Source organism: Cyprinus carpio, chromosome B23, assembly GCF_018340385.1.
Source record: "Cyprinus carpio isolate SPL01 chromosome B23, ASM1834038v1, whole genome shotgun sequence".
Classification (NCBI taxonomy): domain Eukaryota; kingdom Metazoa; phylum Chordata; class Actinopteri; order Cypriniformes; family Cyprinidae; genus Cyprinus; species Cyprinus carpio.
Window position 1 is genome coordinate 22,347,926 of NC_056619.1, and position 15,584 is coordinate 22,363,509.

General features: G+C 33.4%; 1 protein-coding gene across 1 annotated transcript in view; it reads left to right on the plus strand.

Annotated features, from left to right (window-relative positions):
- Window positions 1–3,924, plus strand: part of LOC109069097 (formin-like protein 13) — a 38,256-nt gene extending 34,332 nt beyond the window's left edge. The window contains exon 12 of the mRNA XM_042751011.1: window positions 3,458–3,924. Coding sequence (XP_042606945.1) covers window positions 3,458–3,637 — 180 coding nt within the window. The 3' untranslated portion in view covers window positions 3,638–3,924. The remainder of the gene's footprint in view (window positions 1–3,457) is intronic.
- Window positions 3,925–15,584: the final 11,660 nt, after the last annotated feature.

Genomic DNA, 15,584 nt, shown 5'->3' on the forward strand with positions numbered 1-15,584 from the left:
AATGTCCATAAAAAAAGGTGGATGGAAACACAGCTGTTTACTCATCCTCATGTCATTCCAAGCCTGCATGGCTTCCTTTCTTCTGTGGAAAAAAAAATGAGAATTGAAAGATGTCCATATAATAAAAGTCAGTGGGGTCCAATTTTGTTATTGTTTGGACCCTGTTGTTCTTTAAAATGTTTCCTTTTGTGTTCCACAGAAGAAAGAAACCCAGACAGTTTCGAAACAACCCGAGGAGGAGTAACGATCATTTCTGTCTGAACTACCCTTTAAGATCAATGCTATTTGTTTCTGAAAATATTATATTGTAACTCAGTTTGGACCCCGCGAAAGGTCCTCCATTTTTAAGAGTTCCCAAACAAGTAGCCAGGATTCTGTTTCCACCGCCGCCATTAAATCCATGGGATTGTCTGACATGGATGACTTTTTAAACCTGTAACATTAAGGCGGATTTAACCACCATCTGACAGGCTGGGTGCTAGGGTGGAAAATTAGTCTGGCTTAGAGTGGCGAATACCGAAGAGCTCTCTATATGTGTTGTGCTTTGTCTCAGAACTGTCTGAGGAATGCTAACTCCTTGTGGCATTGTGAGCTTTTAGTAAACAGAGAGTGTGCAATGCACTAAGGAGTTTTAGTAAAAAATGCAAGAAGATCACTCATTTGGAGTGTTGGAAAGAAGCTTAGCTGAAGTTTCTGCCCACTGGGACTTGATTAGCATAGCTAGCTTTGGTCAAATTAGTGTTTAAGGGTGTGAATCACTAGATAGAAATCAAGCAGAGGGCTCGAAGGTAATGTATTGAGGATGTGTGTGAGAGTGAGGGTTACGATGGAAACAGACGGGCATATGGTCTGTCGGTTTGTCTCGTAGACATCAAATCAATCTTTTCCTTTGGTTGTTGTCTTCGCTGTTGCTCTTTACTCGAGGGTTCAGCTTGTTATACAGATTGAAAATAACTAATACTGTAAACAGCTTCAGCAATTAATGCTAGCACCTCACAATACCTTTCAGCCTAACCTGTTTATCTTGGCTAAATCACAAGGGCTTTCCCCCAAGAGTAACGTAAACTTGTTTCTTGTGGTATTAATAGGAATGTAAATCAGACAGTCTAAATGAATATGGTAGATCTAATTTGGTGAAGTTAATTGGAAGTAATCCAGTGTGGTTCTGGGAATATTACACATTCAGTCTGTATCACTGAGTTTAGTGTTCACAAATGCAATTTATCAGACTAAATCTATAGTTTTATTTCTAAACAGCTGCCGAATATTATGGACTTGGTATTAATGCACTGTCTATACATCGATGTGATATCCTGTGAAACCATTTTAGCATGAAATCAATGGTCATTTTTTATTTTTTATTTTTGTACATATATTTACTCACTTCTTTTTTTTAAATGATTTTATATTGTGACCTTTGAAGTGCTTGGAGCATTTATTTATGTATTAATTTATTTATTTATTTTGCATTGTGACCTATGAAGCACTCAGAGCATTTATTTGTTTGTTTGCTTGTTATCTGACCTGCAAACACCTTTTCTTTTGTTTGAAATAATAATAATAATAATATAATTAAATATTATTATTATTATTTTGTTGTTGTTATTTATTGTCATTGTTATTATTTCCTTATTTTCTATATTTTTCTATTATTTACTGTATGAAACCACATTCACAGGCTATTTAGATTGTACTGAGTTTTTAAATGGGAAATCATTTTATACAGATTCATTCATTCATTCAATTATTTTATTTATTTATTTATTTATTTATTTATTTATTATTATTATTTTTATTTTGCTGTCCTGTGAAGAACTAGGGGCATTTTATTTATTTGTTTATTCTTTCGTTCATTCATTCACGCTTTCTTCTCTAAAATGTTTTTATATTGTGACCTGTGAGCCACTTCATTTATTTATGTTTAAAAGGTAAATCATTTTATATGCTGTCCTGTGTGGGGGTATGTTTAAACGAGGCGTTTTAGGGGTGCGTGGACAAGTCTTAACTTTTATAAAGAATATCTCTTTGGATTTGAGACTTGAGTCTTTGCAACTTTAGGGATCTTATCTATTCACAAACAGCTTTTAACACTCCAAAGAGAAATGAAAATTTGAAAACGCATCATATGACCCCTTATGCTGTCCTGTGAAGAACTATGAGCATTATTTATTAATTCATTCATTCATGCTTTTTTCTCTAAAATGTTTTTAAATAATGACTTGTAAGACACCTGTGGCCACATAGTACATTGATTCATTCATTCATTCATTCATTCATTCTTTCTTTCTTTCTTTCTTTCTTTCTTTCACCTTAGCCTTTATTTTATTTACTGGCATTAGTTTACTGCATTAACTGGATGTTATTTTTTTCACGCAAGTTGACAGCCGAACATTGTTTCAGAGGCCAAGCAAGTCATTATATTTTGATAAATGATCACAAAGACAACATGCACAAGAACACCAGGAACGTAGCCTGACTTCGTCATACTCATATTCTAGGCAGAATGTGAGTCTGATACTGCTCCATTGCACTTGAATTATGGGCGTGTCTTAACCAAACCAGTAAAAAAAAAAAAAACTCACGCAAGTTGGACAGGCGAACCAATCAGAACATTGCAGTAAGTGGAATTTAAGAACTAGTTGCACGCTGGAACTGGAGGAAGTAGGAAAGTAATGAGTGTAAACGATCTTTGCCGCTGTTGTAAAAAGAATTTAAGAATTCGCGGGAGTAGTACTACTACAAAGCACGAATAACATTTTTGAGAGAAAACACCATGGAACAAGTTCTCTGTGGATTAGATCTCGACAATAAGAAAATAAATCTTATCGCATTTGGGCCCTGTCTCAACTTTGACACGGTTGCAATGCGACTTGACTAACTTTAAAAAAATGGACCACGAAAGAGACAAGGCTGAAGAAGCGTGTTCATCTGTTCAGAGAAAAAGAGATCGTGAGCCAACCCCTTCCAAGATCCTATCTTACGTAACCGCAGATAGTGTCCATCATCGATTTAAAGCCCCGCCCTGGCAATTTTGGCTCGGCCTACTGGGAGCCGAGCATAATTACTCCTCAATGGATCGAGTCCAGACCGAACTTTCCGTCCAAAAATTCCAGAGTTTTGATTTAGCACGTGTACTTGTCATGCACTCTTATCATAAGTGGCTTGTTGACGGATGGTAGTCGTTGATTGTATCTTGTACTTGTTACTTCAGCAAGAACCCCTTAACCCAACAACTAGCAGTCCTCAGGTTAAACTTTCCTTCCAGCTTCAAATAATAAATAAAAGCACTTCCTGTGTTGGCTCTGATACACACTTGACAAGCTTGGTCTGTGTCAACAGGACCGCTGAGAAATCCGGCTGCGCTCAAGTGCCAACGGCTGTTAAGTGAGAGGCAGGAAAAGTTTGCGGTTCGATTAGTTGGAGATGACATGTTCTGGCCTCTGTGTTTGTCTTGCAGCTGATTATCCAGAAGATCCGCATGTGCCAGCAGCTGTGGGCTTGTGAGTCATTTGTCAGCGTGCTGGAGTACCTTCTGGCCGTGGGCAATTACCTCAACCAGAACGCAGGCAAGGACAGGGCCAAGGGATTTCGCCTCTCATCCTTAACTAAGGTAGGACCCGCAAACGCCAGCAAATGACCTGTGAGGGATATCGAGGAGAGTCAGTGCTAATAAAACTTCATATTGGCACACAGGACAAACATCTGCTGGTTTTATTTCTCTCTTTATTTTTTCACCAGCTTTCATTTCTCCTCCGGTTGTTTTATCCAGTCAGCTTTGGTAGCAGCATTAGGGGAACTAATAATACTGAATGAGATTTTTCAAAACAATCTAGGTTTTCAGCAAGTAGCAGTCTCTGTTTGTGGTGATGTTGTGTCATATGCACAGCTTTGCACACAAACAAAATTTCAATACTTTCTCTTGAAATACCATCTCTCACATACGCTACCATTTAAAAACCTGTTTTTTCTTAAATAAATTAATACAATTATTCAGAAAGGATGCATTCAATTGATCAAAGTGATAGTGAAAACATTCATAAAGTTTTATTTATTTATTTATAAAATGATTTTAAATTCAGACATGCATTTTTATTTATTTATTTTATTTATTAGTTACAAAAGATTTCTATTTTAAATAAATGCTGTTCTTTTGAACTCTGAATCATGAAAAAATAAACGAATCCACAAAAAAATGTGGTAATAGTTTCTTGAGCAGCAAATCAGCATATTAGAATTATTTCTGACATTGAAGACTGGAGTAATGATGCTGAAAATTCAGTTTTACATCACAAGAATAAATTACATTTTCAAAATATATTCAAATAGAAAACTGTTATTTTAAATTGTAATAATATTTCACAATATTACTGTTTTTATTGTATTTTTAATCAAATAATTGAAGACATATAAAAACACAATAAAATCTTACAGGTATTACTGATAAATTGTGACCCATATTGTGACTCCTTTTCTTATAATATTTTATTGATTATTTAGATTTTTATTATTATTATTATTTTTTTTTTTTTTTGACAAAATACAATATATTGTAAATGCATTCAAAAATATTCACATATAAATCATTTGAGGTTGTAGAGAGACTGACTCAATTACATTATTCACAGTGCTTCATAGGAGTAGGTGGTTGCTGCTCAGATTTTTTATTGCATTTCCAGCTGTTTCTGTAAGTTGAAAGAAGTATATATCGTTGCTTAACAACTGCAAGGATCATAGTCATTCTGTCTTAAAACATAATTGTTAAAAATTAGTAATGGAGAATAGGATGAATGGAGCACTGTTGTTGCACTCTATTATGATGCATTGCATGGCATATACTGTATATGACATGTATCATATCGTGACATACTTGCCACCGTGCCCTATGGTTTAGTCATGTTTATACGACTGCGTCCACTACACACATCAGACGTGCCACACAGCGATACCTGTGAGTTTCTCTTTCTTGTTCATTTGTGCAAACTCTTGCCGCAGCAGCCCAGTTCATTAGCCACACGGCATGGCTTTTTTCAGAGCTCACGGATTCATTAGTGACATGCCGGTAATTTGTATCGATTTTTGCAGCCAGGGTGCTTGAAACCCAGTTCCTCAGTGGCAAGATTTAAGGGCACTTACACAATAAGCGGAACGACTTCCTCCTTTGCTAATAACCCCTGTGCTTCCTCCATAGAAACACAACAAAGAAAATAACCACATGCTTATTTTAGAGTGATGAAGTAAACCTCTGATGATTAATGAGACACACTGTCCTGGCATGTTCATCAAAAAAATCTATTTCATCATTTTGTATGTCATATTTTGGTAACACTTTATTTTAAGGACCAATTCTCATTATTAACTAGAATTTTGGCTGTTTATTATTACTTGTAAAGTACATATTAATGCCTTGTTCTGAAAGACCATATTTTAGATCCCTTAACCCTACCCCATATCTAAACTTAACAACTACTCACTAATTATTAATAAGCAGCAAATGAGGAGTTTACTGAGGCAAAAGTCATAGTTCATAGTTAGTTAAAAACAGGAATTGGACCCTAAAATAAAGTGTGACGTTATATGTATGAAATTTGAAGAACTTTGCATGTTTGGTCTTAAACATATATTAACATTTGAACTTGTTCTCACTGTTTAAAGCAAATGTCACAACATTTGAGATTAATATGAATTTTAAACAATTTATAACATGGTTTTCTGGAATACTTGATTCAGATCGGTGAATTGTGGCATTTTATGTTTGTACTGTATAATGACTGCTGAACTGTATAAATAACTGTTTTGTATATCCCAGTGCTTTTTCTCATCACATAAAAAAAAGAAAAATAAATCAATATTTCACGCATTTCCATTTAAAAATTCGGAGAGGATTTTTTTTCTTCTGCTCACCAAGGCTGCATTTATTTGATCAAAAATGCAGTAAAATTTGTAATATTGTCAAATATTTTTAGAAACTAAAATAACTATGTTTTGTGTGAATATATTGTAAAATGTAATTTATTCTTGCGATTAAATCTGAAATTTCAGCATCATTATTTATACATTACTTACTGTCACATGATCCTTCATGAATATGCTGATTTGCTGCACAAAAAACATTTCTGATTATTATCACTGCTTCATATTCTTCTGGAAACTTGATGCATTTTTTCTAGGATCTTTTGATCAATTTAATGCATCCTTGCTGAATAAAGGAAATAAAAAATAAAAAATGTTTAAAAATCTTACTGACCTCAAACTTTTGAATACCAATGTTTCTATTTATGTGTGTGTATGTATTTATTTATTTAATAAGTTGTAATAAGATAAGCCACCAAATATTAAAAAATCCATTTAGTACTGGATTCATGTATTTAGACTTTTTTTGAAAACGCAAATTTAGGTCTGAGTCGCAAAATGTGAGTGGTCCTGTGTGAACTAAGACTTTGCTTTGAAAACAAAATTGTGTATTTGATTCCTCCTGGTCATCTTTTAGTTTTGTAGAATGGGTTTGGGGTTGAAATAATAAACAGCACACAGAATAGCCCTTTTTTCCACCCATCTGAAGATCAGCATTTAGCCTGTGAGTTTTAAATTTGCGGCAGCTGAAATTGTCGCAGTGGTTTCATATCTACATGCATTACCATAAAGAATAGATCTAGAGAGCCTGACAGATCTGCACTCTTGTTCTCTGCAGGCCTCTTCATATGGAGAGCAGTTGAAACAGTCGCTCTTAAACATGCATGCTGGTTTTTGTGGCAAAAGTACTTGTTTTACATTTTCTTGCTTTAAAAAGATGTAATTGAGATGGGAGCGTTTGTGTTAAGCATGTATCCCTTCATTAATTTTCAGTGCTCGGGTAATTCAGGTTACTGCTTGATGAGTGGGAAAGCTTTTTGAATTAGCAGCTATATTTATTCTATGTTCAAGACATGTATTCTTACTAGTAATAAATCTTTAAAAGCACTCAATCAAGGCTGTGGCGCTCCACAAGATTTGCATTGTGGTTAATCAGAGAGCAGAACCTTCGAGATGTCAAGGAGATCCTTCTGGAAAAATGTTAAACTGATTTTTCACATGTGCACAATAGAGGTACGCTTCGGTACAAGGACATTATCTTCTTCCATTTTTAGTTGATGGTAATATGTGGGTGGGTGGGTGGTGAATTGTCAAACCTCGCTCTTTCTCTGGCCTGGGGCAAGGTATTGGTATTCAGAGATGCGTGCATAAACTCTCACAAACGCACACCCAAGATAAATATTTGTTTACCTCCGGTCAGATGGGATATTTGATTGGGGATATAAGACCAATCGTTCCCAAACCTCCTTCTAATTGTTACCAAGCACTGCCTACATAGACAGCTGCCTTCTAAGGAAGTGTTCTGACTGCTGTTGAACCTATAATTGATCAAATTGGAACATTCAACATTGTTAACTGACACGTCACTCAAATATCTTTTTGCACTTGACAGACAATTGATTCTATTAGAATTTGTTGATAGTATATCTGAGTCTTATTTTAATATAATTGGGATACCATTATAGGTTTTAGTAATATATTAGTTTTTATTTTTATATCTTCATTTAAATTTTAGTTACATTTTTTTTGTGTGTGTATGTTTTAGTAATTTTTTTTATATGTTTGTATAGTTTTTATACAATTTATTGCAGTTTTAGTTATTCTCATCACGTTAAACTAAATAAAAATGGAAAATGTTACCATGTCAACTAGCTGATATATATAAGGCTGCTTATGTTTGATTTATGTTGAAGTGTTTAAGCGGTTTTAATGGTGAGAATTTTTTTGTAATCAGGCTCTCAAAAATTATCTAAAAATTTGGAATAAATTATGAATTCAGTATTGGTATTGGCCAAAATTTTCATATCGGTGCATCCCTAATATATATATATATGTGTGTGTGTGTGTGTAAAAGTAGCCAATTTTTTTTTATTTTTTGGATTAGTTTTAGTTTAGTTTCACTTATAAAATAATCTTTTATATTACACCAAATTATTTTTATCCATCATTTTATTTTTGTGCCATCATTAATTAATTGAATTCATTAATTAATATGTATGTATTTATTTCATATTTTTATCAACCAGTTATTTTATAGTCTTATTTATTTATTAAATAGAATATTTTTGAACCAAAATTTTATTATCATGTGCAATTGTTTTATTTATTTATTTCAATATTTTTTTCGGTATTGAATGGAATATTTAACTGCCATCTTAATTATAATATTATGCCATCTTATATATATATATATATATATAAAATTATATGAAGAGTTTGGTTCCAAAACGCGATAAACACCATTTTTTTTTTTTAAAAATTGAGTTTACGCAAAATGCGATATTCTCAGATGTAATTAGGTCATGTTTTCTCCCTTTTTTCCAAACCGCGCTAGTCTCCCTTTTTTGCAGAATGCGATATATCCGCTCAACCAATCACAGCGCACCTTTCCATGCACTATAAGCAGTAACAACCAATCACCGCACACCATTCCACGCACTCTAGACAGTAATGGCGGCACTTTGAATACACTCCGCATCTTAGTTTTACTTCTCTACTTTGTACTTTGTGATCAACAAAAAAGGGCTGCACGATAAATCGCATGTGACTGTCATCCGCATCTCGTCAGTAAAGCCGGTTCTGTGATTAATTTTACCGGTATATCTCCATCACATGCTTTTAGATGGAGCGACATTTAATACACAGAGCCGTAGATCACTGACAAGCTGTGCTATATCGAGTCCATTAGATGTATCACGTTCGATTATGAACGCAATATTGCGTAGCTTGTCAGTGTTAGTGTTTTTATTATTGCCATTTATGTTTTTGTTAATACAGCACATGGCACTTGTCAACTAAATGAATGTAACATGGCAAAGATGAATGCACTTTTGGAAGGTGAATGTAAGGGAAATGTCATTGTTCATGTTCATGTTCTTGTTCATGATGAAATTTTAATTATTGCTGGAATTAATTCATAGCAAACAAGATGGCCCATTGAATACATGTTGGAAGCGATGACTGATGGATGTATTTTTAGTCCAGTGCCTGTGTATAAGTATTGATTATGATATAATATAATTAGTATTGACCAAGTTTAGAGGCTGTATTTTTTGTGGATCAACTTACTATGTTGTACATTTTCATCAGTTTCAATATGAAAAATTACTTTCATATTGATTCAGTGGCTTTATTGCATTTTGAGAAAAAAAAAAGTATCATGGATTTATTGCATTTTAGAAAAAAATTTTTTTTTTTTTATAATAAATCTTTGAAAATCAAAACCTGGATTTTAATTTTTAATGTTATTATTACCTAAAGATGCTATGTAAAAGTTTGAAACAGAAAATAGTGGTTTTCATCTTGCAACTTTTTTGATAAACAAAATGGATTTATTGCGTTTTGGAACCAAACTCTTTATATATTTTATACATTTTTTTTTTTTTATTGTAATTTTGTCATTCTGGGATTGACACAGCATTTTGGCTGAATCCCTGTAAGTGTCTCCAAAGCCTTAAAATGCTATCTACATAGGTTTTGGAACAGAGCACATGTATCATCTTTTCTCAAGCGCAGGTGCATGGAGAAAATTCCACAAATGCATTCATTATTTTTCCCTCCTTTTCCGCTTTCTCAGCTGCGCGGGAACAATCGGAAGTTCACCTTGCTGCATGCCCTTGTGGAGCAGATCATGTTGCAAGAACCACGTTTGGCCACATTTTTCCTGGAGCTTGCAGAATTCGAGACTGTTCCTGGAGGTACACTAATCAAAATTTAATTGAAAGGGAAGATGTGATAAATGTTTTTGGGGCTGATTTGATTGAATGCCTTCTGATTGTGTGTTTCTGTGGTTTTCCCGCAGCTTCAGTTAAAGGTCTGACAGCAGAGGTGGACGGTACGTGGATGCTCTCATCTGATGTGTTTTGTGATGCTGCTGCACCAAACTTATTTGTAGTCATCAGTGTTTCAAAAATGGTTGCTTGACTGAACACAGTTGATTACAGTATATCAGTTTCACTGCTTCAGTCAAGCATGGTCAAACATTTCATACAGTTCATAACTTTTTAATCAGCTGAGCATTACATTCAAACCTGTTGCTGCTTGCTTGTGCAGTAATGCATAAAGGCATTGCAATTGAGTTCATAGAGTGTAGGGGTTCTATTATAAATGTCCTTAATCACAGATTTTTCCCCTTTGTCACCATTTAGTAGTGAAGAATGAATTTCAGAAGATTGTCCAGTACAGGAAAACATACAGTAAAAGTAAAAACGAAGTCAGTCGGCACCCCAAATTCTTCAAAGACTTAAAGGTAAGTTACAAACATACCCGATTATCTTTGCTTTATTATATCACATAATGAGGTTACTTGAATTTATTTTATTATTTTTTTTTTTTGTTGAACATTTTCAGTCATTGTTATTAGTTAATAACAATGAAGGGGAACTGAAGCTTTTCTCCTTTACATGATACACCATAAAAAGTATCATGAAAACATAAAAAAGAAAATGATTGTGTGATATATTCTACATCTTTAAAAGTTAGGTCATTAGTCATCTTCTCATCAAGTGAGCTGTTAATAACTGACCAGATCATTGATTCAGTGGGTTGAACTCAAGAATCAATCAGATTGACAACTGGATCCAAATATTCAAAAAAATTATTCAAATTAGACAAAGCTACTTCTCTCAGTGAATAATGATCCTCACACAAAGCTATCATATGACTTTAGAAGAACAGCACGCAAGTCACATGACACTTTATGATGCTTTTATGCTGCTTTTTACTCATTTCGGAGCTTGACAGCCCCTGTCCTTACTCATTTTCATTATACTAAAAAAAAGACAGGCCAGGTTGTTCTTTAAAAAATCCTATATGCTGCATTATTCTTGAACAGCTCCACAGAGAAAGGAAGTTAATCTAGATCATATAAAGCACAGACCCTTGAGAGCTGCTTGTTTGATACACCTTTTCACTGTATAAAAGCCTTTCAGATGTGGTCTGGTTGAAAAGAAATACCGGTTATCAAAAGCCTTTGAGGCTGATAGCGCTAAGAATTCCAGTGCTACCTCTCCAGAAATGGAAAGGAGGAGAAAGTGCAGCCGTAACACCTGCTCTTCCTTTATCTCCGGCTCTAGGCGGCCATCGAGAAGCATGAGGCCGATCTCAGACAGCTGATGAAGAGGTGTGAGGAGATGAGGAAGCTCTACACTGACATATTGGTAATCTCTGAGTTATTATTTCAATATCTTCTGTTGTGTTGCTTTGGGAGACCGATGGGCCGGGATCTCTGGCTATCTGGAGATTGGCCTTTCTCTGCTTGCCAGGTGGACTGAGGTAGAAGAGGGGAATATATTTCAGGCCACCCATTCATCAAGGTTACAGAGGGTTTTTTTTTTGTTTGTTTGTTTTTTTTTTTTTTTTTTTCTCACTGTGAGGGACATGATGCTGGATTGAGATTGACTTGTGATATCAGTTCTCTATGATATATATAGAGTTAGTAGACCACTATTTATTCATTTATTTATTATATTTGTTATTTTTTAATATGGCTAAATTGTAAAGTTGAGGGGAAAAAAATGAAAATAAAAAAATGAAAATACATACAATAAAAATATTTTAAATACAAAATATTTTTTGTTTTCAGTTTATTGAATATTTATATATATATATATATATTATATATATATATATATATATATATATATATATATATATATATATATATATATATATATAATAGGTATATATATATAAACTATACAATATATATATATATATAATATAAAATAAATAAATAAATAATACACAACATATAGAAACAATATCTAGAAAAATTCAATGCAGTTCTATTAATAAATTTTGCTTTGCTTTGGCCTTCTGGGTAAATTTAACCCAAGTTAACCAATACATTTTGACACCTCGGACAGAAATTGATCATATTTTTCATGTTACATTACATTATGATATACACTTATTTTTAAAAGTTTGTGGTCATTTTATTTTTAAATACATTTTTATATTTCCTTATTCAGCAAGGATGCATTAACTTAATCAAAAGTGACAAAGACATTTATAATATTTCAGAATTAATAAAAAAAAAAAAAAAAGTAACATTGATCATGGTTTTCATACAAATATGAAATAGAAGAGTTTATTTTAAATTGTAAAAATATTTCACAATATTACTGTAATTGCACAACTACATTTTGATAAATAATCAGAAATGTTTCTTAAGCAACAAATCATCGTATTATGATTTAAGATCATTGTACTGAAGACTGGAGTATTCACATTTCAGCTTTGATCATACATGTTAATTTATATTACGAAGAGGTTTAAAAAATATTTCACAATATTACTGTAATTACTGTGTTTTTTTAGATCATATAAATGCAGCCTTGATGAGCTTAAGACCTCAAACGTCTGAACAGCACTGTATGTGCTATGTTTCTAATATTTTTTTTTTTCTGAGAGAATACAAAACAGTGTAACTGCTTTTTGCTATAAAGGTCCAGCTGGACAGAATCAGGAGCCAAAAATACTCAACTTTCTTTATAACAAAGAATAAATTCTTAGGAAAAACTTATTTTTGTCCTACATGTTGGGGGCTGTTGGGGGCAACTGCTCCAGGTGTGTGTGTGTGTTATAACAACACAACTAATTCCGAGTATGGGTCACCTTTCCTTTCCTTTCCTTTCCTTTCCTTTCCTTCACCGTTCTTCACCTTTCCTTTACCTTGGGTTCATTTCCATTTCCTTTCTTGTTCTAATTGTCCTTTGACTTTCTTTTCCTTTCCTTTTCCTTTCCTTTCCTTTCCTTTTCATTTTCCTTTGCTTTTCCTTTCCTTCCTTTCCTTTCCTTTCCTTTTCCTTTCCTTTCCTTTCCTTCCTTTCCTTTCTCCTTTGCCTTTTGCTTTCCTTTGCTTATTTGCTTTGATTTCCTTTGCTTTGCTTTGCTTTGCATAAACACTGTGAGCGGTTCATTGTGAACATTCAGCCTATTGTGAGCTTGACAGGATGAGGAGTGAGTCTCCTGCCAGGGATGGGAATCACTTTTGTTTCACAATTACAGCCCAAACTTTCAGCCTGGGGCAAAAATACAGAAAACAGCAACTTGGGGCTGCTGAGCCAGAAATAATGGAGAGAATAGAGCCCGTATGAAGAGAGAAACTGAGAGTGATTGTTTTGGCCATTATACTGTCTATTTCTCTTAGTTTATCTGCATTAAGGTTATAAAACTGGCATTTCTGGAGTCTGCAGGTGAGAAGGTGATTGATTGGTCTGTGGATCACAGCGTTAGTTGTTGTAAAACTTCAGTTGTGCCATCATTTACTCACCTTCATGCTGTTCTGAACTATGTTTAGAAGCAATAATTTGACCAATATTTGCAAAGTAACTACAACGGCAACATTTTATAAATACAGGATTTTATTAATACTTCATTTATTTTTGTTTTGTTTTATAATGTTTGTTTGCTGCCGGGTTTTTTGTTTTTTTTTTAGGTGGAAAGTTATGTTAATTTTTAGATACTGATTGCAGTTAGTAGACAGCAAATGAGTTTTATAAACTATACGTACACACACACACACACGCACAAACACACACACACACACACACACACACACACACACACACACACACACACACACATATATATATATATAATATATATATCTATATATATCTATTATATATGTATATTATATAATTATATATAAATATGATAACAATATATAGAAAAATATTTATATTTTGACTTTCTTCAGTTATTTTAAACAATTATACATATTTACACAATTTATAGAAAAATATTTACATTTTTATATTTACACAATATATAGAAAAATATTTATATTTTGACTTTCAACTGAACATGAACAATTACAATATGAAGCCATTTTTATTGTATTATTAAGTGATAAAGGAATAAACTTGACAATAGCAGGGTTCATACTAGAAATGCAGGATTATTATTAATAATAAAAAGCATTTTAAAAGTTTTTTTTTTTTTTCAATTTATTAAGTATTTGGATTCATATATTTTATAATATATAAAATAATACTACACAATATACAGAAAAAAAATATTTTGACTTTCAATTAGACATTAACAATTACAAGATGAAATAGTTTTTACTGTACTGTGTGAATAAACAATATCACTACATTCATTTGGTTTCTTTTTCTTCCACAGATAAAATTCGGAGAGCCTGTGGATCAAGACTCCCAAGAAGTTTTCGGGTGGATTTGCCAATTTATCAGTGACTTCAAGAAGTTGTACTCTGAATACGCTCAATCAAGCTGAATTTCCATTCACTTCTGGAACAGTAGGTGTTCGTTTGTCTGAATTTGCACCTGCTATCTCAAGCATGTCCTAAAATTTCATTTGGGAAGGTGATTGGACCGTCTGTAGAAACAGTCTAATCTGCAGACTGCGACCAGTGTTTTCTGGATCTTCCCCAATGCTGGTGTTCGGTTTGATTAAGTCTTGGCGAGTTGGATCCTGTGCTGCTTTGACCTGGAGCTACAGCAAACAGCTCGTTTCTCAGACATTTTCTGGAGGCGCATATCATTTTGCTTCTCCTAGAGTGTAGCTATAATGGATGTCAGTGGTAAACTCAAAGATGGCTGGTGTGAAAGAGGCATTCTGGTTCAGTCAGCCAGTTGAACGGCTTCCACGTGCGTCCGCTGAATCGCAGACTCTCTCTGTGGCCTTGAGCGCATGTGTGTTTTCTGGAAGATACAGAGTCGAGTCCTCCGTGGCGGTTCAGCAGAGGACATCTGCATTTCACACGATTCAAAACAGACTCCTCGTTTTCCTTTTGAGGATTTCATTCAGTAAATGAAGAGGACGAATAAAAGAGAAACAAATCTCTTTTTAAGTCTGAGTCCCTTTGCATAACACTAGGATTTACATGCTCGCTCGCTTGTAATCCCTTTGTAATGAACATCCATCGCAGTTTGTCCGCCGTTGCAGGGGTGGCTCACCCAAAAATGAAAAGTCTGTCATCATTTACCTTCATGTCATGGTTTTCTTTCTTCTGTGGAACACAAAAACGGATATTCAGCAGTACGTTTAGGCTGTTATTAAGCACTATTTTTATTATTATTTCTTTACCATCTATCCATCCATCCTGCAAACTGCTTATACTCTAAAGGGTCACAGTGGACAGATTGTTTATTTTAATGTATTTTATTTTTATTTTATGGTTAATTTTAATTGTTTTTTATTGATGGTTTTATTTTATATATATATATTTTTTTTTTTCATGCTCCAAACCACTTATCCAGATCACATTGACTTTTATTTTATTTTATTTTATTTTATTTTATTTTATTTTATTTTATTTTATTTTATTTTATTTTATTTTATTTTATTTTATTTAAACCACTTATCTGGCACCAGATATTTTTATTTTATTTCATTTGTTTTATTTTACTTTAGTTTATATTTTAAGATTTTTAAGATAAGATTTTTGTGGACTAATGTCAATAACCAGTTCCTTTAAATCATATAAACCAGCACAGTAGCAACATAGCTGTATAAATATGCCCTTGTGACCTATTTGTTGTGGA